Here is a 26,679-nt window from a genome sequence, read left to right as displayed (position 1 = left end):
CGCGCGCACGCACACACAAGGCGAGAGAAAAATGTAGTACACACCGAATAGGACAGATCATATTAGTTTACTGGTCCTGAAATACGGTTTAAAGCTATAGCTTGAAATTCAAAGGAAATATGACATGTCAAACAACTTGATAAATATGCGAGATTTGAGGTCTTGGCGGCAGTGAGGATGATGCTGTTCTGTGTTTTGGCTCCTTGTAGACTGTTTTGTGGATGCTTTCTTCAGCCCTGAAAATTGAGACAGTAGTTTCTCTGAAATGTTGGCATCTGCCAACCAGTATACACGGCGCCAAAACCCAGAACATGATCCTAAACTTGATAAATAAACTCCTAATGAGATACCGATTTTGAGTTGACACCCCTGCGTCTGTGTGCAGGGTAATTTACTGTTAACGCAGCGTGAGGAAGGTGCAAGTCGAACTAATTGGAAGGAAGTGACGTGGGCCTATTGGTTGAGGTCAGGACCCTGCTGGTCGAATGGATTTCCTGCTGTGTTGGCGTCCTGTATTACGGTGTGCATGAAACTGAATTGTAAGGGGCGATTCGTAAATGATTGAAATACTGCATGGAGCACTTCATTTTCTACGATCTTTTATAAACTGAGTTTATATTCGTGTGTCATCTTTCGTCTGACATTTTGTATGTATGAAAATTATTATTACTCCCACATATATAGTTTGTTGTATTTTCTTCGTAATGATGACGGATAACACTGATCGATTGTGGCTTAGAAGGATTACGAGAAGAATTGTGTTAAATATTCGTTAGTGATTCATTGTTACCTGTATAACGTTTTCTTCATAAACTTTGAAGGTCATAATATTTAAAATATGTTTTTAGTTTTGTGTTGAGTGTGAAACGTATTTTAATATGAAGGAAGGTTTCAGTTGCTAGTGGTTGAAAATTAAGAACAACTCCGTGTCTTATGAAGATCATGTCGCTTTGGAATTGGCATGTTCCTAAGATTGGGGAGACAAGAAATGAAACACGGCATTTTGTGGGGAAACCTGTTGTAAAATGTCTACCTGAAAGACTGAAATTTATATAAAGGGGATAATTTCTTAATTGTAATCTCAGTCGTGGTGGAAAAGGTTATAATGGAATTAGCTTGGGGTCGTCGCTAGTGGCGTGGTTTTGTTTATTTTTGGAGAAACAAAGTCGAGGCCCCGTGAATCTGAGCTGTTTCTGTCATCAGCCATTTTCTGATAAAAATGAAATTATGTTCGATAGTGTAATTAGTTCTGAGTACTGGCGCTTTAATTGTTTACAGTTTGTTTCAGTCTCGAGTCTGGAAGGAGAGTGATTTTAAAAAGTTATCACAAACCAATATTAGCTTGTTATATGGAAAAGATATGAATAGTTTTTTTCGCTTTGCGTATGTTTGGGTTTATTTTTAATTTGACGTGATTAACGAAATATCGTTATAATTTATACATTCACTGTTATGCCACCTATAGGTCTGCTAACTACTTTATGGAAGTATAACTGGTTTAAACCTTCGAGGCCGAAGCTCGTGAAAATAATACTTAAATGTTCAGTTCCTACGTTAAAGAAAATATTTCTCCAATACAAATATAATTTGGTTAATGCTATTTCGGAAATTAATCGCTGTTTATATTACGAGAATTAGGTGAAATACATAAACACAGAAGATGACTGTCTTCTGGGTCGTTGCTCCGTGTAGTCTGGTAGAAGTTTGCTCCTAAACTTTAACGTTTACTGCTACTTAAACTTCTACCAGACTGCACGGCGCTAAAACTCAGAAGTCAAGACGTCTTCGGAATCATCGCCGTGAAAACCTCAGATCCTACATAAATACACTCTTCTGGCAAAATTCAGAATAATTGATCGTTAAAGCAGGATGTAAGTAAGTTGTCGTAGGGATTTAAAGAGTTAAAGCATATTTGGGTCAAGATTGGTGTTATCGTCTTTGATTAAACTGTATGTGATCCTTTTATTGAGGGGGTTGTGTTTCTTCCTTAACATGATTGTTGCATTGCGTGTTCCCAGGCAGTCTGTGTGTTGATACATTTATACCAGAAACTCATTTCAAGTACACAAGAACAACTGAGCAGAGCAGCGCGTAACAGATGCTTTAAGTATCGAATGTTGGGCTTGGTCTACATTTTGGTAACGCGCTGCGTTTTGAATGTCTTGGGCAGCTGATGGATTGTCCACGGCTATCGCTCAAATTTTGCTAACATAAACTGTGTAACCTCACATTTTGGTATTCCGGCTGTTTTCCTCAGTTTTATTTTTCTTGTATGTAACTTCCAGTGCATGTAAAACATTTTAAATGGGAGTATTTATGTGTTGACTTGTGTGAAGTTGTATGGATAATTATAACGTTTATTAAAATTATTGGCTCTCAGAGGGCTGTTACGCCACGGATTATTATTAATAATAATTTTAATAATTAACATCTACACAATAAAACATTAGCTTTTTGTAACGGATGTGCCTGTTTATGTAAGATTTTTAATAATTATGAATAACGTATTTTTGTAGAAAATAAAGTATAAGAATAAGATGTAACCTTAATAATAATAATATTATCCGTGAAGTTATTATTATTATATTTATTTAGTGTTCTGTCTGACGACAGGTCCATATGAACAGGATCCTTCCTTCCTTTTCTCGGACTGGGACCTGTTCATATACGTTCTTGGCAGATGATCCAGAAGTGGTTTGCCATTGCCTTCTTCTGTGTGTGAATGGAGTAAATTGTTGGGGTGCCACGGAGAAACCGGGGAAGCCCCCGGAGGAAAACTCCGTATTGCCTAGACCACGGCCTTGCCCAACACAAGTTATAAATTCGGGCACCGCCGGGAATCGAACCCGAGACCCCAGGATTACAAGGCCAGCGTTCTAACCGCTAGACCACCGTGGCTATATCATGAAGTTATACAGAAAAATAAACAGCTCATTTGAAACACTTTGTGTGTATTAAAAGACGTAATCCATAATTTAACCACTACCCGAAGATTACATATTTAATACTGAACCATGTTGCCAGGAATGCCACGAACTAATTAATATTCGACAGTGCATTGTTTACATGAAATAAATGATTGATATAATCAAACGTTATATTCTGTCGATTGTCGTTTCGGATGAACGTTGGTTACTACCCGCAAAATTACATTGTCACAACCCAAAGGACCATAATCGACATTCAACCCCCGTGAGAACGTCACGTTTCATGTAATTCTCTGCATGACACGACGCCTCGACAGGACGCAATATATTTTGTCGTCTGAAACAAGGCCGAAGGCAGCAGTTTTAACATTTACGAGGGTAGTTTTGTGGAATATACTTCTTTATTTTATGTCGTATTTTCTTCTGATTCGTTAAGTTAATTGTCTGAAATCTTACGTGTGGGTTTCATTTTAATTTTGAGGAAGTGCATTTAAACACTGTAAATTTTGCAGATTAGTGTATCTGCGGTGTTGATATGTTGTATAAATTGGAAATGGATTCATGGACGTTTTGTTTTTGTTTTTATTGTGGTCCACCTGCTATAATACATATTAACAGTTTTATATTGAGCTAAGTTAAAATTATCAGTTTTCATATAGACCTATTTTATACGGCCGTCTTTTGAAATTTAATGCTGTAAGTTAAGGTTTTGTTGTGGCACGCGTGCATGCAGATGTGTAATGCGTAATATATTTGATTCGGAAAGCCGAAGAGGTGTGTCAGTTTGTGAGATGGGCTTACATGGAAAGATAACATTAAGTTGGATCTTAAACCATCAGTGTGTGAGGGCGTGGACTGGATTCAACTGACATGGGCTCAGGAACATTTTTATTTCTTTCGCAAACATAAGTCATGGACACAATGAGGTGACGTGCAGTGTACAATCGTTCAAGATGTACACTGTTTATTGGACACCCTTTTCCCTAACTTCTCCAAGGCTACATTCCTATAAGTGTGCATATTCCATTCTTCATAATCTAACACTTTGCTTTTGTAATTCACTCTAGACTTTCTTCTTTACGCCTTCTTTTCCATGTACTTTTGTAAGGTACCATAACGATTTCTGCACCTTGGTGGATCATTCATTACTTTGCCAACCCGAGCCACGTCATATTCACCAAACTTCTATGTTAGGCCGTCTGCGCATTACAAAACTTTTAAGAAAGTTTGTTGAGGCTTTAGATTTCAAAACTCCGAAGTTTGTAACTTTGCTCAGTCTATGATTCGTTAAGCCACGTTAATTGGACGACATGGGATTTCGTAATGCTTCTCGCATTAGTTTGATTTGGTTGCACCTGAATAGACTCGAACTTCGATACATTCACCAGAAATGTTCTTGAAACTCGGCTCTGTAAACACCAGACTATAGGAGACTGTAAAACTGAAGACAGAGGGCCTATTACAGTCTGCAAACAACTTTCGACAGCAGATCGGCGACTATAGTAGCGTTTAACAGTAATGATAGTTGTTGAATTCACAACACAACCGATGTTTCAGAGACTAGGAACTGTAAGTTAAATTTGTATGCGTACGAATTGTATACGTATAAGGAAAATGTCTTTTGACTTGAAGTTTAAGAACGCAAACTTATAAAAGAATGGAATTGTTCTCTCCTGCACTGGGAATGCCTGTTTTTCGAGAGTTTCCTCACTTCATTCTGTTAACGCTTATTTAATGCAGGTATAATTGAATTGTCACACGGAAATGTTTACAAAATATAAACTTGCGTTTCATATTAACGATGTTATCACCGCAATCCTGTAATTTATGACCTGTAATCTTGTATATACAGTTTGCCGTACTAGGAAATTGAACTTGAAGAAAGATTTATTTTCCAGAATTATATTTATATGGGCAAGGTCTGTTTACTCTTTCACCAAGCATTGAAAGGGCGTGTATTTATACGTTTGCTTATTATGTCAGAGAAGAGTGTGTTCCACTTTGTTGGATAAATAAATGTATTTTCAATACTGAGATTTCGTAACCATCTCGAGTGTAAACGCATTACATGGTCAGTGAACTATCTTATGAAGGATTTAAGGTTTTCGTGGCGGTGAGTCTGAAGGTGTCTCTCTTCTGATTTGTTGCGCCATGTAGTCTGGTAGAAGTTTACCGACGTTTCAGAGGCCATTGCCGCCTCCATAATTAGAACAATGAGTAATAATGGAAGCTGCAAGTACCCCTGAAACGTCGGTAAACTTTACCAGATTAAAGGGCGTAACGTCTTATGTTCGCCGCCGTGATAACCTGAAATCTAACTCAGTCACATTCATTCTCTGAGCTGAAGTTTCTCCTCACATAAAGCAACTGGTAAGACTATTATACCCGGTGCATATTTTTAATCTGTAGGTTTTGTATTCCAGACTGGAATATAATTTTATTAAGATTTTTTACTTTAATTACACCTTTAACATTTCCTGTAGAGAGACATAAACCGACGTGCATTAATCTCGTTCATTTTATTCTTCTGGTTACGGTAAACGAAACTTGCTGTAAAGGATGGGTCGATCGTGGTATTTTCTCGTTTTCAGATCCATGTGTTCGTGATTACATTTAGTCCGGTTCGTGTCATTAACGTTCGTAATAGGAAACTTAACAGCGGTAAAAGTAACTCATTCCATGTAAGATTTGAGGTTTTCACAGCGGTGAGTATGAAGATTTCTGTCTTCTGGGTTGTTGCGCTGTGTGATCTGGTTGATGTTAGCCAAAGTTTCAGAGGGCATACATACGGAGGCAGTATGACCTCTGATACGTTGGCTAACATCAACCAGACCACACAGCGCAACAACCCAGAAGACAGGAATCTTCTAACTCATTCCAGTTTTATTATAGTGTCCTTTGAATATAATATTTTGAACTGTTTTTTGTTATACTTATATTTAACAACGCCCGCTGTTGCCTCTAGCTTGAATCGAAATGTTTTGTATTATTTTGCTTCCATTTATGTGTGTGGCTTACATGTGGTTATTTTTACCGAAATTTCTCCGCTATAATTTTATTGAATTTCCTCTTTTATTCGTGCTACATGTTTTGCCCATATCCTCAATTTCATCACATCACTTAAGTTCGTAATTATGCATTGTTCTCCTCTGACTTCCTTTCTTTTAGATCTAGATACCCACAGCTATTTGTTTTCAGACATCCTCAGTCTCGTATTCAGTTCGAGAGACCAAATGCATATAAAACAGGTAAAATCAAAAACTTAACTTAGTAACGAAACGCGGTAGCATAAACATCTTTGGCTTGAATTGTATTAAGCTGTTTGTTATGGAAGAACAGTTTTTAAATCTCGCTTGGAATGTTTCGTCACAATTATCCTGTACATGTACTGTAAGCCAGGTCCGAGGTTGCATTTCTCTTACCGCTTGCACGTTATGTAGTTTCTGTTGTGCTGGATGTCGCCGTGACTCCGCGGCAACTTCTCCTGCACCGTTATATTACGGGCAAGTATGAGGAGAACTGCAGGCGTTTATTAACTGTTCAGCCACACTATGTGAAGCCAAACTTTTATTTGTGTTTTAGGAACGCGGTGTCTATAATATTAAACCCGTGACTCCTGTCGTCGCTTCCTGGTGGTTCCAAGAGATTCTGTGTGGTATTGATGCATAAAGCAGTCTGTTTGTTGGTTCTGTTTCCATTTCTCAATCACCATGCTACTCCAAGATGATAAACGGGAGAGAGATGTGACATAACATCGTTTCGTTTCCATAACGTGCATTTAATGATACGTGATTATAATTGAGTGTTCCTTTCTCACAGTGAAATTGTCTTGTTGTTATCTGAAACAGGTTCTCACGTCGGTGAGAATGTCATTTGTGGTCTTATAAATTCTAACGCCGTGATATATGCTAGAGTCCGGCAGTATTTTATGTATATTAAAATGTGTAAAAGTAAGTGTCAAACTTTATTACACGTAGTCAGAAGCCCGGTCTTGAAGCATGTGGTACATCATAATAATTAATACAGGCTTTATATAGAAATAGGAAGAGTTTATTAATATTTCCTATAAATAAATACAGCTATATACGATATGTCGATTGTGGGTTTTCGGATTTGACGCCATGTAGTATTGAAGGTGGTTACTAACGTTTCAGGGGAAAACTACTACACAAGCTAAAAATATATTGAAATGGTTCCAGCTCAATAAGGTCGCCATATTAATTGAACAGTGGCTTTTTTATGCTGCTGTTGATGGCTATATGAATCGAAACGTGTAGTGGAGTTTTCAGATGATAATCTCTACATGTTGTAATGGCGATTTTTTGTTTCATGTAATCAGAATGTGTTTAAACGAAACCTATGTTAACTTTCGTACACGTAAGCATTTGACTGATATATTTTCTCAGAAAGGCCTCTACAAGGATTTATTTTATCGCCATTCCATTTCTGCTTTGCTTTAGAATACGCTGTCATGAAGATCCTAGAAAACAGGGTTTCTAATTACATGGGACAAGCTGTTAGGTACATGTTGATAATTTATTTGGCGGATATATATCGTAAATAAAGCCTCAGAGTTGTATTAGATTCTGAATAGAGGATCCACTCGGAAGGCCTAGGCGTAGATAGTATAATATTAAACTGTACCTTATAGAAATATGATCGGAGAGTATGAACTGAATTCATTCGGCTAATGTTAGGAACTAGTTGCGGTCTCTTGTGAACAGGGTAATCAGCATTCTGGTTCCTTAAAATGGAAGGGAATTTGTTGGCTGGCTTAGCGTACCAACCTCTCACTTCACGTTATCTTTCCGTTACTTCTGTTCTTTTACGTGTGCCTAATCCATGCGGCCTGCAGCGATGCTCAGATACTAATAAGAGCCGTCTGTGAGTTTCTACTTCACCTTTGCACATGTAGTGCGATAGATTCAAATATATGAACGTGTAAGTACACGAAATATTTATATATAAATCTAAATATCGAGGAAAAGCTTTTCTTAATGTCTTGAGGACGGAAGTCATGATTTATTATATCGTATGCTGATAATTTATTAATAACGTTATACGTATCACTTATGGTATGTCTGTAAAATATGAAGTCTGTGTGAATTATTTAAATTGATTTTATCATGAACCTCTGAAGTAGTTACTATCATCCTCCGATTATAATAATAGTCCTTCTATTTGCACTCTTCTGGATTTATTACATCGGTACTAGTAATATTGTAATACAGGTGACTAAATTTTATGTATGTACTGGTAAGTGGGTTAATAATACCTGTGTTTTGAATGACGGTGTGTGTTAGGGACTGCAGCAACTGTTTTTGCAGTGCCAGACGCTTGAATTACTTTAGCACAAACGACTTTAATTGCTTCCGCGAGAATCTGTGTGACTATGAAAACTCTTCCATAAATGCACCGACAAGTCTTATGGCTAAAATATTGATTCAGTTACTTGAGTACGCCCATTTTCCGACTAGTTCTTTTTGAGATCATGACAATCGCTGCCCTTCCTCCACTCTGTTTCATCCGCTGATAGATACTCAGAAGTACGTCAAAAGAATTTGTTTGTGACTCGGTGATTGTGCAGTTAAGGATGTCAATTAATCAGGAGTTCTGAGTTAACACGTGCCTGGTCATTCGATACGAGTGCCCACATCGCAGTCCAGCGTGCAAATATCCGATATGAAATCTGATTCCTTCTCGGCTAATGGACTTGTTAGGAGCTTTCCCGACAGCATGGCGCCTACCGTTTTGAGGTGTCGCAACCCGTTGAGCAATCCTTGGGTTGAAATAGCTTTTTGTCCTCTAAGTAATTGCACCGCCGTTTGATCATAGACTTGCATTCTTTAATCATGTTGAAAGAGATTTCGTATTGCTGTCAACAAATTGTTCTGTCGTTTTTGTAGAGCTTCCTCGTCTGGGATGTTTGGATCACTTCCAAGGTTCTGTCTTTTTAAAGTACATGCTGAGGATTAAGATTTAATTTCCCTGCTACATTTTTTGTGAGAAAGTAAAAAAATTATAAGCTCGTGCTAGTAATGTCTAAACATGGTCGTTGGCCGGATTATTTTTCTGCCATCCGTGTTTTATCCGTACTTTGTAGATCCATTTTAGGAACATATTCTAATTATTTTGTTATCTGTGGTAGCTTTCATTTATAGCATTTAGGCTGCCTTCAAGAGCCAGAGTTTACTTTTTGATTCTTGAACTTGTAATAAAATACATTAAATTTATGATGAAACATCGTCGTTTTAAAGTGCAGGACCTCAGTGTTATGAGATTGAGTGCCTTATATGTTTGTTGAAGTACGAATGGCATTGAAACGAGTGGGTGTTGTAAAGGGAGCTGTAGAGTACAAATGCTTTATAATGCCAGTTTCTATAAATCAGTTTAAGTTTGCTTTCTCATGCATCTTTAGATATATACCACTTAAAGCATCTGCTAGATAAGCAAGGTGTTGTGGTACAGACCTTCGAGTGTCATTTGTATTTTGTTACGCAACTTAGGCTGATCTGTACTGGCGTAGTTAACTATACATTTGCAAAATTAACTAAACAGTGTGTATAAGGTAAGCGTCGCCTTTTATTAAGAATGCAGAACGCTAACGAGCGTCGTAGAGTTTAAATATTCTGCGTAACTTTCTTATACGCGTAACTTACGTTTCACTTGTTCAGTGCCCACCTTCCTTCACAGAAGTCTCTTTAAAATCGGCAGTCGTTGGCTGCCTTCTAGTCATGATTTGCCGAACTTGGCTTTTGAGTAATTAGCGTTCCGTCATATCCCGAAAGCCCCCGATTATCGTGTAAAATTTTATTTATAGTATTATTCTTTGGTTGTAGTTTTAATTAATTGTTTTTATATTAAATGTCTTTAGCTTTTTAGTCGCTTCTGTTTCCTATTTTGGTGGTTTTGGATTCAAACCTCGGGCCAATAACTATCTTGGCTAAAAAATTTTCGTAGTTGTCTTCAGTCTGTCCAGGCAAATGCCAAGATAATACCTCTGATTAAGTCATAATCGCCTCCTTTCATTTAGTTTTCAATTAATTTTTCATTAATCGTGTCGTTCGATACTATTTAATACTATTTAGTATCGTTAAATGGACCATAACGAAATTGAGTAATTAATGTCACAAAAATCAATTCAGTAATAAACTGAAAATTGTAAGTTCATTGTTCAGAGATCTGCTGACAGGCGGTAATGCAGAAGCATCCGTGTCTTTTGATTTTTAAACACGGCTAGAAATGATATCAGTATTAAGGTAGGAAGTATACGATTCATTTTATAATGCATAAACACTTCGGCATTACAAGAATTATGTTAACATTTTCATAATAAGACATCGAAGTAGGGCGGTTACTGATTTTCCGTCCCTCGAACATAGAGGTATATCTATGTAGTGCATCAAAGATGTGAGACATTTTCCTCTCCGGGCATTGCCGGAATTTTATGCATAATGGATTGCAGCTTAATCGCTCTTTGTGCGGCATTCCCGATGCAAAGGCATTTCCTAACCCCTTGCCCCGCGACCAGTATACGAATTGCTTCTTTACTTCATAGAATGTTAAGGGCCCTGCATGCCAGAGCTAGAAAACGTATTAATAAGATGCTTATGGGTCTGAGAGTATTTTGCTGCCATTAGAAGAAATCTGGTTGTTATGTGCCAACGCCACGTACTTTCCGAAAGAGTTTCGAGACAAGAAATATCAACCTCGCTCTTATCGACTTAAACAGTCCTCTTCGCCTCCACGCCATTGCCCTTGGTTATTACTGCGTGCCTTTGCGTTGCCTGAACTGCGGGGAGGAGTGTGAATTTATGTTGGTTCGGGGGAGACGATGCGTGAATTGGATGTGTATCCGGACATCGCCTAACGATTGTATTGATTTCACCAATTTCAAGCTTGTTCGTTGCGCAGAAATGTAGACATCGCCACAGAAAGTCTATGTTTATCGATGTAGGACATTTCTTCGTGTTCTCGAAATATAATTTTTTCTTCTAAATGATTGGTAAAGTTGAAATTAGTGTATATCTGATTAATCTATGTATGCAATTGTAACAGCTTGTAGGTTTATTGTGATTTTTTTGTATTTATAAGTTTTTTATTTTATTTTTTCTTTATTCACTGCTTTCATACTTCCACTTGTATAAATAATATAATTCTTCTTCGTTTTGGCAAACATGATTACGCGGAAAACACGCAAAACCGTACGAGGGCGCGTTGGCAAATTCTGACTATGTTCTTTGTTGTAAAGGAGAACAGCAAAGCCCTGTACACTGTCATTTAATGTCATCTGCGAAGTATGCCGATTTACAATTCGAAACGTTCCTTGTGTAAATGCAAGTGTTCTGTTCTGCAGGAGTTCGCGACGCTGACCAAGGAACTGAACCAGGCGCGGGAACACCTGCTGGAGCGGGAGGAGGAAATCGCAGAGCTCAAGGCAGAACGCAACAATACTCGGGTAAGTGGAAAGCAACGTCCTACCCGTCTCTGAGAAGAGAGAAAGCCTTTCAGTTGGTCAATAAATTTCCCACTAAAGTAACCTGAAGTTTCGTTGATGTATTCGCAAGAATCCGCAGCTGAACCGTGTACAAAGCCAGCCGAATGAAGTCTGTATCCTCACTTTTCTTCCTTAAGATCCATGTCCGTAGATCAGTTGATGGATCGAACCCTTTCTTCAGAAGCTTATAGTAGCTTAAGTATTCAAGAAATTGAAGATTTCTGTCTTCTGGGTTGTTGCGCTGTGTAGTCTGGTAGATGTTTATCAACGTTTCAGAGGTCATACTGCCTCCGTCATCAGGGCGATGAGGTTTTCACAGCGGTGAGTATGAAGATTTCTGTCTTCTGGGTTGTTGCGCCGTGTAGTATAGTAGATGTTTACCAACGTTTCAGAGGTCATACGATGACATTTATTCATTTTTAAATGTGAAACAATATGGCAGCGATTTTAAAATGTGTTATATTTTTCTGTGTGATAGTAATAAGTAATGAAACTTTGGGCCTAGGATTATGAAATTTGATGTAAGAAGTATTGTAAACATATGCATAAATTGTGTATGAACTATTGTTTAGTAGTAACAGTTACAAACGTTGGCAGGATTTGATTTTTTTAGGCTGGTACTAACAAACTTTGTGTATGTAAACAATAAGTTATTCGTGCATAAATAATAATAATAGGAGCTCTTACAAGCAACAAAAAGTACTAACTGGAATAGGAGTCAATTCTGTAATCATCTGAACACAGCCCAACGGTCTAACCTCTAGCGAAATTCTATTCTGTTCGACTTTTGTAGACTCCCAGTACCTAACTTATCAGCAGTACAAGATTTATAAGACTTCAATTCCCTGCATTAGACAATCTTGAGAAATTTGTTAAAGGTTTAAGGTTAGGACTGGAAATGTTTTAGTGTGTCGTTCCAGATAAAAGTGTTTCCCATATAAAATTTAACGGAAATGCATTCGATTTTGAAGATGGACGTACTGAATGGAAATACTCTATTCTACAAGTGCTGCTATCATTATGCAGCTGTTAGAAGGAGATAACACGAAATAAATTAAGTGAAAGTATAAGATATTGCGGTATGGCGGTAGTTATTCCCTTTTGCATTTTTGCGTGCCTTTTCCAACAGTAAAGAACAATAGGTCTATGATGTGAAGCTTTCACGGCGGCATTCATTAATAAAGTCTTCTCGTACTATCAGCCGTGTTAGATATTGATTAATCGCCGACGTTTCGAGGACCATCTCTCTTCATTTTCAAGGTTGTTTGCTGTGTGGCTCGAGCCACACCATCTAACACGGCTGATGGCCCGGGAAGACTTTATTAACAATAGGTCTGTTCCAAGCAATAGCACGATGCTGTCACGTTTTGTTGCATACGTCGGAACTAGATCTACAGCCCCTTGACTTTACATTTCTGTCCAAGAGACGGGTTTTGGTTGTCTGCGGAGTTTTCCTGATCACGTCAGTTTCGCCGTGACGTCACAAGGCGAGGCACTGCAGGAGGCAAGCCGCTAATTGGCAGAGATCTGTTCGATTGGATTTCAGACTGAACCCCTGCAGACGTCTAATTACGGTCAGCAGCTACCATGTTTGTTCAGGTTATTTGTAGGTTAGTGTGTGCGTGCGTGCATTGGTTTCCAAGCTTACAATTTGGACACTAGTTGGTCTTGATCTGGCTTTATTGAAACAGGAAACATGTTCGTTGGTCACCGCCTTCAGGACTTCATGGCCGCCACAACCCATAAAACCACAATCGACATCGCCTCAATGAGAATTTCAAATCTCAGACTCTTGAGACATTGTAATACTCACACCGTCTTCAAGTTTCTTGTGATTAGTGTTGTTAAGAGGGGCGGGGATTAGAGTAATAAAGTGATTGGCTAGACGATCAGGGTTGGATTTCCGACAGAGGTAAGAAATTTTGTGTTCGCCGCCGCTTTCATGTCGGCAGTCAGGTTTACCCAGCCCCGTTGGTACTGGCGACTTTTTCCACGGGTTTAAGGCGGCCGGCCCTTGAAGCTAACCACTTAATATCTAGCTCCGATTTTAGGAATATATGGAGCTGTACGTTCACTTCTCAACACTTTTTCGTGACGTGGCGCTTAAACACAAAGACAACTTCACTTTTGCGCCGTATTTGCAGATATTCAGCTGCAGGGCGTTTGATTTTCTTTGTAACCTTGTTATTAGCTGTAATTGTGTTCCAATTCGGTGATTTTAAAATCTCCCACTTTGGGAACTTTCCATTTGAGTGAGTGCTTTGTGTCATCCCTTAACCTGGTAGTTAATACGGCTCTAAACTCGTGTGGGACGCGTTGTTTCGATACATGATAAATTAGGTTTTACTACATGAGTCAATGTAAGAACATTGTTGTGTAAAGACGGCCATTTATGATATATGTAATTTCTTTCACGGCGTGCTGCTCCAATGCGCTCCTGTTGAAGCTTTCTTCCAGGTTAATGTGTGTTCCAATATTATATTTTGTAGCCTTCAGCTGTTACGTCAAGCATTCGCAAGTATTATGATTCCAGCGTCCGAAGGGACCGGACTAAATTCGCACTGACATGAAAACTCACTTTTCCTAAAATGTATTTTTTAGCGTCTCGTTTGATGGTCTATATATGCATATGAATGAAATGTGGGTCCCTGAACAGTCAGTATTAGGCGCATCTTGAAATCTGAAAGAGATCGAATGCGTTAGTGGAACGTATAATTTGATGATGAACTTTAACGTTCAAGCAGAAAACATGATATTTTACTTGGTTTATATTTCGGAATTATATTTATGCTGTTGTAAATAAATCGAGAAAGTTCAAATTGGTGTATTATTAGTACGAATTGGGATTATGAAACATTTAATTGCATTGAATTTAATTCAGAATGGAGCTCATGGATTGGCTGTGGTGATGACTATTAACTTATTATGTAACAGTTGGAAATTTATTGAGCAGCTTAATATGCACGCTTAGGAATTTTCCTGTCTGTAGTTGATTAATTAGTTACTTTGGTTACTTTGTTGGTAATGTCTGGGGTCCTCCGTTTGTCTCAAAATTTGAATTCGTGAACAACATATTTTTGTCCTATTCTGTTGTCTAAAAGGACACCGGTTTATGGTACGTACGTCTTTGGCCTCCCGCTAATAAATTTTGATCTAATTGTTCAGATCATCTTCCTGCTATCATATTTTCTCGGTTTTAAGACGTCATCGATTATAAGACGCACCTTTAATTTAGTAATAGTGTTTAAGGAAAATACGAATATTACAATAGAGACTGTCAATATTTAAACACAAAACTTTGTTGTACTAATATTTTCGAAATCTTCTTTGTTGCTGTCTTTGTGTTTAGTTTCCCATGACTAATGTTATGAAGATTTTCCTTGCGTGTTAGTCACACAGTATAATTTTCCTGCATCGATTATTAGACGCCACCAGATGTAAGACGCACTCCGATTTCAGAAATTTTAAAATCGAGGAAATGCGTATTTAATTCTCTGTCATCGATAATACCAACATCCTACCCATAGAAACGTCTCAGATGGGAGCGATACCAGAGCCCATAATGTGGGATTCTGAAGTGTTGTACTATAGAAGGGCGTAAAAAATATTCAGATGATGCTGCCATTCCTTTACGTATAGAAGCCAAACCTTGCATATAGTATATCATGCACGTACGAGGTGCGATCGGAAAGTTTCAAGACTGTGTCAATAGAGGGCGAACCAGATGTAGTACGAGCTTCTACCGCTAGGGGGTGCGGCCTACATTCATAGTGAATCAGTGTGCCAGCCGGCATCATCGAATTAGCATTTGTTTCTTAGTTACGGGCGTTTTGGTAGTGCATTACACCGACCCTCCTGCGATTTCGGAATGGCGTGTGCATCAAATTTTGCCAAAGACTCGCCAAAACGGCTACGGAAACCTATGAAATGCTAAAGCAAGCATTTGGGGAGTCCGCAAACGTTTGTGTGGCATTCACGTTTTAAAAATGGCCGAACCTCTGTCGATGATGACGAGCGTTCTGGACGACCATCTTCGAGCACAACGCCCGAAAATGTTACGAAGATTCGGCAGGCCATTCACGAAGATCGACGTCGTACCATCAACGACTTGTGCGACATTGTTGGGATAGGCTATGGGACCTGTCAGCTGATTCTAAAGGAAGAACTCATCATGCGACGCATCCTGTCTTGAGGACCAGAAGCAGAATCGACTTCTCGTTTGTCAGGAGCTCAAAGATCTTGCAAGAACCGACCCCAACTTCCTTTCTAAGGTTATCACAGGTGATGAAAACTGGGTTTACGGGTACGATCCGGAAACGAAGCAGCAATCTTCACAATGGAAGAGCCCATCGTCACCACGACCGAAGAAGGCAAGACAGGTCAAGAGCAATGTGAAGTCAATGCTAATCTGTTTTTTCGACCAGGAGGGGATCGTCCATAGGGAGTTTCTTCCTGCAGGTCAGACGGTCAATGCTGAATTTTACTGTGGGGTCCTGAGGCGGTTGCGTGAAGATGTGAGACGGAAGCGGCCGGCAAAGTGGCACAACCACAACTGGCTGCTGCATCATGACAACGCGCCAGCGCACACCGCCCTCAAAGTTCGGCAGTTTTTGGCCTCAAACACCATGGCCGTCATCCCGCACCCTCCTTAGTCGCCGGATTTAGCTCCGTGTGACTTCTTCCTCTTCCCAAAGATGAAAATTCAGCTAAAGGGAAGGAGATTTGAGACGATAGAAGAGATTCAGGCAGAATCGCAGATGGTGCTTGACAGGCTGACAAAGAAAGATTTCCAGGGATGCTTCCAGATTTGGCAGCGGCGCTGGGATAGTTGTGTTCACTCCCAGGGGAACTACTTCGAGGGTGATGGATGAATTTAATACGTGAGATAAGTGTACGGGTTTTTATAGGCGCAGTCTCGAAACTTTCCGATCTCACCTCGTATGTGTGGTTGAATGAACTATCTAAAAAACCATTACAGCTAACAGGCTTCAATTGTGTCTTGTGATGGATAACAGCGTACTTACCAATTATGCAATACTTTTGTATCTTCAGATTTACCAACTCTGTTGCTGCTCGGTATTTTGAGGTTACGTAAATAGCTAGAGGTCATAATTTTTGAGGGCGTAATGAATTCAGAGATCCTGTATCTGCTAGACTACGAGATTTGAAGCGTTAAAATGAAAGTTGATGTCTGCGATGTTCCAGAGTTTCGTATTTACCATTTATCTAACTGTGTTGCCTGTCTCTTATTGTAAATTTCCTATAAATACGCCGCGCATCATTATATTAAATTATAAAAAAAAACCATGTCGTCATGTGACAGTAATTATAGAGCTCATCTGTCTCATATATCGCGTTAGCGCCATGGTACATGTCACCGTGCTTATGATATCAGTACTAATCGGTAATTATCTCGCTTGAATTGTTGAAGTAATGGATTTGGCAATGAAGGGGAAACTCGTGTGATTACGCGTTAATTTTGTCAGGTGTGGCGTTGCTGTAAAAGTAGTTCGGAGTTCATATTTGCTGAAGAAACAAGTGAGAAAATGTAGTGTAATGAATGGGTCAGCAGTTCTCAAGAGTACGATGTGATATCCGGCTTCGGTGAACTGAAGATGTTTATGCTTTCTGTTGCAGCTATGAAATTAAGTTACAAATTTGTCGATTAGCTTTTCAGCCCATTTTATCCACGAATCTCGATGTTACTTGGCTCTTTTGCCCAGTGGTTGCTATGGTGACCCTCATACACAGATTTCTCCTCCGAATCTTATGAATGACTTAGCGACAATTGCCAGATCGGAGCTCTACTGAAACGTCGAAAGATACCGAATATCAAAATTATCTTTACTAATAAACTCCATGGAGGAGAATCCTTGTGAAGATAAACAGTCACTCGGCTAGTAGGCAAATTCCCGGGCTTTTTTTCAAACCCGAAGGTACGTTACCGTCTTCACAAGAGCCCGCCTATCCCGAACCAGATTAACCCCGGCCACTCCTTTCTTCCATCTATCCCCGTTTATGAGTCTCGTCGCCTTGATGATGGAGGCAACAAGGACATTTGAAACCTTGTAAACTTCTACCAGATTCCATGAAATAATAATATATTGTCAAACTGCATACGTGTTTTGTGACTTAAAACACGTATTTGAAAATTTGTGCTATGCCTGAAAAGAATTACTGGAAATCATTTTCCGAAAATTATTTTAATGTTCTCACATTGCTCTGAATGTTTTCAAATAATTCAAAATGAGATTTTTGTTGGGGGAGCGTGACTATCACGTGGAAACAAACCAGGCAAGGAACGTTATGTTCCAGCACTGGTATTTGTTTTGGCTAGGAGTAGCGCTGTTAGAAATGCGGTGTGGGAAGGCGGAACGTTATCCTTTGGTATCAGAAAAGCAACCAGCTGGTTTTTACGACGGGGGCTTTGGGTATTTTCGTTGCAGAGGTTGGCCGTTTGTTCCGTTGTGGTACTGGAAGAGCCAAATCACATTACCAGTGACTAGTTTCTTTCCAGAAGCTCAACTTTTTTCAGTAGTCTTGCTAAACTGTCTGCACGGATGTCTTTTCTCAGAAACGAACCACTGCTTCAGTAGGCCGAGGCCTACTGCAACCAGTAAACAAACTGAATCCCCGTTACTGTTTTATACAAAACTACTGATTTATACAATCACGCGACACAGTTTTCTGTAACTTGCGTGTTTCGCCGCTTGCTACAAAAAAAACATAACTATATCATATTCTGTCTGTGTTTAAGTTATTTCTGTTATTAGTTTTACATTTCTGAGGCATTGCGCCAAGAAACTTTCTGGTGAACTGTAACAGTCGCTACCTCTTGCAGCTTCTGCTGGAACACTTGGAGTGTCTCGTGTCTCGCCACGAGCGGTCGCTGAGGATGACGGTTGTGAAGCGACAGGCGGCAGCTCAGTCCGGTGTCTCCAGTGAAGTCGAGGTGCTCAAGGCTCTCAAGAGCCTCTTCGAACACCACAAGGCGCTCGACGAGAAGGTAAGTCTTATTAATAGGTTCTGTAGTATCGGATTTGCAGCGATGTCGCCGCCTTCCTATTCCCATTTGCCATGTGGCTTGTCTCATTCTCCTCTAGTAGTCCTCAGGACGCCATGTTTTGGCCCGTATCATCTACCCAGTTTCTTCTCCGATGCCCATCCTTGGGCCTGTACGCGTTTTTCCCACCTCAGCTTTCTTTATCTGCCAGCTATCACCCCGCATTTGTCGCACGTGCCTTTTCTCCGTTTCTTCGTCACTTCTTTATACAATTTCTGTTTCTTGTGTAATGATCGTATTTCTAACCTTCTGTCTCTTAAATAACGGGCTGTTTGAAAATCAGTCATGTTTTGGTTCAGGTGAACTGCCATCAGGTGGACAGTTAATACATAAATTACGAGGCAAATGACCGTTCCACAATATACTAAATGTATTTTGTGGTGGATCATATTACTAAATTTACGTGATGAAATCATTATGTATCTTGCAACCTCCTTCATTGGCTACTCGAGATACATTTTATTGGGAGCGATTTTGTGGTGACTTCAGGCGCACTAGCTAACATGTAAATCATCATTATATCCCTATAAAAGCAGTGACGCGTCAGATTATATTTGCCAGGGTTTGGTGGTCTGTTCTTATTGGTTGCCCTAACTAAGGTAAGGTCTTTAAGTAATAAATGGATGTTTATGTTATCTTGATGTGGTTGTTCTATCGAATGATTTAAGTACTTAGACAAATTATGCCCAAAGTGCGAGACGTTTATGTAGCCCTTGTATACAGTATAAACTTCTCGTAGAGGACTCGTGAATGTTGCTGGCCGGCCTCGTGTTACAAACGGTTTGACAAAGACACGCCTATTGCTGGTTATTCACAATAAAGATTGGGATTTCTGGCTCATTAGTACATTTAAAATCTGTTGAGGCAATGTGTTGCCATTCTATAATGAATATTCAGTATTGTGTTGGCTAAGAAGGTGGTACAAACCTGTAAATTATCTTACCGTAATGCTAGGGGCCGTTATTACCTTTGTTATCATGTTTTGACTAAATCTTTCAGCACGACTGGATCACATCGGATATCTTTTCAAAAGACATTTATTTCAGTTTCTTTGGTAATTTATTTACGTGACAGGCTGGTGTAGCGGCAGTCATGTAGATGATATTTGAGAGTCGCCGACATTAATCTGATTGTTCCTCCGAACAAATGTGGGTTAGCACTGTCGAGTAAGCCACTACCACTTCCTTCGAAATTATTTCAGTTCACTAGTTGTGGTTATCTTCCGATTGTATATTTGTAATAGGCCTAGTAGCTTATAATAATCAAATAATCGATTGACAACGTTGTGCAGGCGGACTGTCAACCAAACGATCAACACACAACAGGATGGATCCCTTAAAACTAACCAATCTTTACATTTATGTTTCATATATCATATCGAGAAATAATCATTATGAAATGTCCTTAAGAGACGTGTGTTACTGTTTTTTGTGTGTGTATGTTTCCTTTTGTGGCGAATGAAATGTTAAAGAAATTTGCCTTCGTTATTCCCTCTGCTATAAAGACCGCCAAAATCGACTTTTTGATCCCTTCATTTTCAAAGCTTTATTTTGTATCTGGAGTGTAATCTACACTTAACTTGAGTGTTTCCTCGCTGTCGTTGGAGCAGATAAGTCATGGCCTCCGGCGATAGGACACTACTTGAAGGAGGACGTTGTAGGAGCTCCTCAGAGAATGTATACGTTCCATTACCTGGATCTAGCCGAGATAATGCAAGCACTACCAGTAAAATGATATATTTTTACTCTGCCCAGCTTTGAGGGTTTAAATCACAGGTTGGTTTAGAAGTCATGAAAGAGACGTGTTCAATTTCCTTTCTTCCGGTAATTTGTACCACCTGTGTGCTGCTATGACTGAGTCGCCAACAGTAGTGCTGTATTTTATCCAGCGCCAGTGACGCTTTGTCTGCAGCGGCATTGGCGGTTGTTTTCCTGGGCATAGTGGATCTTCCAAATTGAGTATTATTTCACACTCCGAAGTATGCAGATGTACAAGAAATGTTTCAGGGGAGATATATTTGGAATATGGTTCTGTCTCGTCGGCGTGTGGTGTCTCATTTTCTCTGAGGAAACAGTTGATGGTAACGCGAGCCTCCACAGGTATATCATTATCATCACACAGTTCATTGCACCCCTTCACGTGGATGAATGCGATTGTTATCTTTAGCAAGACGGAGCCACGCTCCACGTCTAATTTAACCAATACATTCTTGCGGGAGTTCTTCCGCGATCGTCTAATCTCCAAAGACTCAGGCCCCCAAGATCTCCAGTGTCCCCCCTCCCCGATTTCTTTCCCTGGGGCTACCATAAGGGAATGGTCTACAGGACAGGTACACACACTTGACGAATTTAAGACTGATATATAGAAGCTGCAGTTCCAAACAGTTGCAACGCTGCCGAAGTGTCTGCAAACATAGTCGAAAGAGCGCGTGCCTATATTCACGAACACACAACAAAGTTTCGACAAATGTCGTAACTGTGACGTGGTATCATTATTGTTAAGTGAGCCTTTTAAAGATTTAATATTTTGATTTACCCTGTTCCTTGTTCTGTTGACATTTATAAGGATATAAAACTATAAACTTTTTCTTGATTCAAAGTGATGACAGATCATTAATTGTGGAATTATAATATTCTTAAAATACCCGAGAATACACGTGTGTTGTATACGCTTATTGATTGATGTGTAAGGCGACTTTCGGGAATAAGACGCCTCGATTTCATTTCGCCACACATTCCCAGCGCTGAAAATGGAAATTGTAACGTGTGCTGAATTGTTGGCAGGCCTTCAACAGTTGACGCTGTTTGTCCCCGAAAGCCGAAGTTGCAGATACATTAAACTCCAGCTGCGGGTACCTGAAAACAAAAATGTATAGGGTGATTCCATATATTCTAAGTTTGCCTTACAGAATGGATTTTACAAACAGTTGGCTGTTCTGGTAGATAGCATCTTGCTTTGATCATTTGAAATCCTCACAGCGGAACCTTCTCAACTATGAAATTTGTACCATCTATCATGGTTCTGATTTCCTCATACGCTTGAACGTTTTCCCGTGGAACACAATTCTCTTAGAGAGGCGCTTTTCTCTCGCATCTCACCAATAATTGAATTAGCTGTCCCGTACTTGTGTTCTTTTCATCACTTCCGAAGAAGTTGGCCTTTCCACTGGCAATAATTCAATCTGCAGTGTGGGATTTTCTTTTACAGTTGTAAGTTTCGGATTTTGTAAAGAGTCGTGGAGACGACTGTGGGTGGATGTTTAGATGATTACTGCCTGCCGATATGACTTGTTTTTGTTGTGTCAAATGAACTGTGAATCAGTGTGTAATTAAAGTTTCGTGTTTAGAACGGGAAGCGTAAATATGTAAGTGTACCCCAACTTCGATAAACATATTTTCAGATTTTTTTGCGTTTTTCTAGGCTATGTTGTGTAGGCCGTGTTCATTTTTTGCACACTTATTGTTACAAATCTGTTTGTGTTACATGCAACAAATCATTTGTTATTGTTTCAAATAGGGCGAGTCTTAGTTTCATAACCCCTTTCCAGTACATTAATAAACATTTCGTATGTGTTGGATGAATGTGTTCGTTTGTGTTCTTGATTTTTATTTACGTGGAACATCTACATATATTTCAGTTAGAAAATGTTTATCTTCTAAGTTGAGATACATTTTAAAAGTATTCTATTTCCCTGCAATATTCCTCTCCATTTTGTGTTGTCATAGTCAGTAGCATAGTGTGCAGTGCAGTTCCTTTGTGATACCTGACTTTGACTATATTTCATATTCCTTAGTCTTTCCAGATAGCGTTCATGAAAGACATCTGTCAAAATATGCTGGTAATCTGAGTTTCAAATTGGTTACCTTTAAATACAAATATAGAACATTATGCTGTATGTGGTATAGGTAAGGAGTGTTGGATTTATTTCCATGTTTTAAGTGTATCAAGTTTATTGTATTCTACACTTGCTCTTCTGCAGGTGAGAGAGCGATTACGGGTGGCACTGGAAAGAGTAGCAACCTTAGAAGAGGACCTTACAACAACCAAAGATGAAGTGAGTTGATACTATTGGAATTTGTTGCCTTCTGGTTAGACGTTAGACACTTCATTATCGGAAGTTAAATGGTGAAGAAGAAAAACAACTAAAATCTACAAGAGCCTATCAGAAGTCCTGAGACTGGTCCCATAATGCACAAATTGCAAGTTCTTACACATTAATGGAATTTATTTCCTTGAAAGAAATCTCCAGGTACTGAGTATCCCAATATTAGTGATACTGCCACTTCTGGAAATGTACCTGAAAATATTTTTTTGGAACTGCCATGTTACTAAAGTGGACTTGCCTGTTAATACAGATCGAGGCAATACTTCTATTCCAGTCAGAAGTATTAAAAGCTGCTCCTTCCAATGTTTTGTTGCATGATCCAGGCATTTTATACTCCTGGGTTTATATTGTTAAGAGTAGCTTTGGAATTCATTCAGTTTTCAGACATTTTGGTGTTTTCTTATTATTGTATAGATATGTTATTTCCATATCTTTTGTAAATCTTATTAGCATTTATGAATTTATTAATATGACTTAAAAACGTGTTAAATTGCAAATATGTGTAATTATAGAAGTACAAAAAGGTGTGCCATTTGAAATTGAGTGTCAGAGGACCTGCATTAATTGTCTTTGCTACGTCTCATTCTAGATATCCTACAATTCTGACTCAGAGAAATTTACTTAATTTTAATCATAAGATTTTAAAAAGTACTTTATGGTGCCTCACTTTTACAAGGATTCTTTTTTCATTCAAGTTTTTTATGGTTTTACTTGATCCTGCCACAACAGTACAGTATTGTGCAATGACCTTGAAAACTTCCCTTACTGTTCCTTCTGACCCACCATTCATACCCGTCATCTGCAAATTGAGTATTACTACTGTCACTTTCATTTTTTGTTAACTGAAGAGATACTGAAATTATTCCACAGAATAACATTGTGCAAAGGTGTAGTGTAATAGAATACAGATATTTTCCAAATACAACATGGCTTGCAATTTTGTTTATCTCATTGGTATTGATGTTTGTTTCTTTGTTTCTTTGTTTGTTGGGAATACGCCTGTTGCAAACCTAATTGCAAATATTTCTTCACAGAGTTGGTAACTATGTCTCCATGTATTTCATTAAGATAGATCATGAACTCACGTACGCAATATGCATGAAATGTGGGTTGTAACTTAATACTTTAAAATGTGGCAATGGTGTGAAGATGATATCTGAATAGAGTTTGTGTACAAGTAATTACATCGGGCCCTGAATATGTTATCTTCTGAATCTGTGATTCACTGTTTTTGACACCATTATTTTTGGATCTATCATCATGTCTCCAGCTGTCTCACACATCATTGATTCCACTTTCTGTTGCTCAGCAGTTAGTAGTCATGATGATTAGCATTGTTATAGCATGGGAACACCTAGTAAGAGGTTCTCAAATGAGTTCTCTGCTGATTTAGTTTACTTTTGCAACAAACTCATTGCTCATTCTTCTAGCTTAATTGTATCTTGTAAGATCTTCTAATGTTTCTCTTTTGCGTGTTATTTTCATTAGACAAACTAGATGTATTTAAGCTATTAGAGTGATTAATTCAGTATATTCTTCATGTATCCAAACTTTCTTGAAATGAAATATGTTTATTTTTCATTAAATATATTTCTTTACTTACTTGTTGAACACCTGGCCTGTTCATGTCCACACTTTCATTGCACTCAGTAATTTAATTTTTACAGCATTAATTTTACAATGATGGTAATATGGATTTGATTGGACTCTTACAGTTACAACAGTACAAAGTAGGTCGCATCATTCCAACAGGGGATGACATGGTGAGCAGCAAACCAAAAGAAAATGGTCAGCAGGATCCGTCAGAGGATATGAAGAGTGGGGACCAAGGCACAACACACACCCCATTACCTAAGGTAACATAATTGCAGGTGATTAGCCATGACTTCTTATCATATCCTCTATATTGTATTTAACAGGTGCTGGAATAGCAAGAGGTAACTATAGCACATTGGCACGTTTGGTGACTTCTTTGTGAAAGCTTATACTTTACTCTTTGTTTTTGTAGTAAAGAAACTACTTAAGCTGATCACGACATTAAAATGTCCTTATATGCTCTAGAATTATATTTAATAAATGTAAGTTACAGTTTTGATTTTATTTCCAATGTGAATCTGAATATATTTGTGCACTTCAAACATTGCCCATCCTTTAGGATCTGTTTTAATGAGAATCTATATTGAAAGCAAGTTACATATTAAAGTGGATTATAATTTAATTCTAATAATATTAAGTAATAGTAACAACAACCATAATATAACCATACTAAAATAATTGTTGCCTCATGACATTCTTTGTATTAGATTTGTATTCCAATTCTTAAAACTCTGGTAATAAGTTTGTATTTAAATAAATTAAATTGGAAAATATGTTTCATTTTAACTATCTCTACTTTTAAATTTAATTCTTTTATATATAATGTTCTAAAAAATACAGGAAGCAAGTAGCTTCTGTACATTCTAAAATAAAAATATTTATTTTGAAATACATTATTCCATTTCCTAAAGGAAAAGTGGAAGTGTCTGAGAGTGAATAGACATGAAATGAGTGATGGTGATGGAATAAAATTGTATTTCAGAATAAATATTATGAAAAATGTTTTCTGCACATGTTAATCCACTTTAATTCATATTACCAGGTTAAAATATTCCTGTTGACATTTGTTGCCTAATAAAATAGCTTAATTTAATAGGTGTAAACACAGTTGAGAATTCTGCCACACATAACAGTGGGTCATGCAGCTCACTCTCCACACTAAGATATATCGAGTTGATCACCTAATAAATGTGTACTGGTACAGTAAACTAAGACTTCTCTAAAAATCTGAAATAGAATGCAAAGTAATAGATAGTTTTTGTATCAGAAGTCTGTTAGACTTTATAAATATCTGTTATCAGCTTTATATACATTATTTGAGCAGTAAACAGTAGTGAAGTACTCTGTGACGCAAATACCTTTAGGTTAATATAAGGGAATGATATACAGGAAATTCATTATGGATCAGTTATTTAATATGTAACTCTCATAAATGGTGAGTGATGAAGTGAACCCAGAAAGAAAATGTATATCTTGTAATAGAATGGTGTAGTTTATGTAAATACAGAACTTTTCTGGCAGAATGGAGAACAATATAATAGTATAGTAATCCTGAAACAGTAAACACTTTCTTCAACATTGTCTTTTCTGTTGTGTTCAAATTTGTTTCTTGAAATGGAGATTTTAAGATTGTTCTTGTTATTATTACTATTTTCAAATGCAGGCAAGTAAGTGAAGTGGCATTTAGGGTCATACATTATTTATTATTATAGCAGTATTATTGAATTGGCTGACATTTTTAATTACACAGTAGTGTTTGTTTGTTCACTTCTTTTTAACTTTGTTTTTGTTCTTGTGCGTGCCTGGGAGTGTTGTGATGAGTGTGACATTGCACCTTGTTTCATGCACGCAGCGTCTGTCTAATGGTGCCATCGAACCTGACTCTGATGTGGCACGAGTTCTTGAGCTCCAGAACACAGTAGATAAGCAGGTGAGCCCCACACAACACAATATACACTGGTAGAGACTAACTACTTTATTCCATTTATATTGCATCATATACAATATGGGGTCAACTTCAAGCAACTTTGTCACTTCTTCTTGGTTCCATGCTGTATTTGCAAATAAAATAATTTAGTTTGATGTAGTATTTTAGTTTCTAATTTTATTCTTAGAGACCATCTAACATATATTACAGAGTTTATTTTATTATTATTTTATTATTGTGCATAGTGCCTCCATACCAAAATGGCTGACCACTTTGTACTTTTTGAGAAACATAACCTGTAATCCATCTGACACATTTTATTCATATTTATGTTATTAGTCTTGTAATATGTCTGCAATTATTTGAGAGAGTGAATTATTGTGAGACACGTCTCTGTGCACTAAATTGTGTGAAAAGAAATCTGCTCATATAGACATAATAGGCAATTTTTGTGTCTTATTTAAATCTTCTCTTGTGTTTATTCCTGGTTGTTTTATTGTCAACTACAAGTTTTGAAATAGATGCAGTGCAGAAATCAGTTTCTGTATTCCAGGTAGTTGATAG

At 38.2% G+C, this 26,679-nt stretch overlaps 1 protein-coding gene across 16 annotated transcripts in view; it reads left to right on the top strand.

The window, feature by feature from the left end:
• The window catches only part of Liprin-alpha (PTPRF interacting protein alpha), a 234,072-nt gene that overhangs the window by 161,018 nt on the left and 46,375 nt on the right, over window positions 1-26,679 (top strand). For 15 of the 16 annotated variants that reach the window (XM_087340501.1, XM_087340499.1, XM_087340500.1 and 12 more), the window contains exons 2-6: window positions 11,284-11,385; window positions 18,266-18,430; window positions 22,467-22,541; window positions 24,308-24,448; window positions 26,041-26,118. In XM_087340501.1, coding sequence (XP_087196627.1) covers window positions 11,284-11,385; window positions 18,266-18,430; window positions 22,467-22,541; window positions 24,308-24,448; window positions 26,041-26,118 — 561 coding nt within the window. The remainder of the gene's footprint in view (window positions 1-11,283; window positions 11,386-18,265; window positions 18,431-22,466; window positions 22,542-24,307; window positions 24,449-26,040; window positions 26,119-26,679) is intronic. The other variant, XM_087340498.1, reaches the window with a different exon arrangement.

This window comes from Zootermopsis nevadensis, unplaced genomic scaffold (genome assembly GCF_977971745.1).
Source record: "Zootermopsis nevadensis isolate Lab colony 2312 unplaced genomic scaffold, Znev_1.0 Znev_ptg000061l, whole genome shotgun sequence".
Lineage (NCBI taxonomy): Eukaryota > Metazoa > Arthropoda > Insecta > Blattodea > Termopsidae > Zootermopsis > Zootermopsis nevadensis.
Note: the sequence above shows the minus strand (reverse complement) of the source record. Positions and strands in the feature narration are given on the sequence as shown.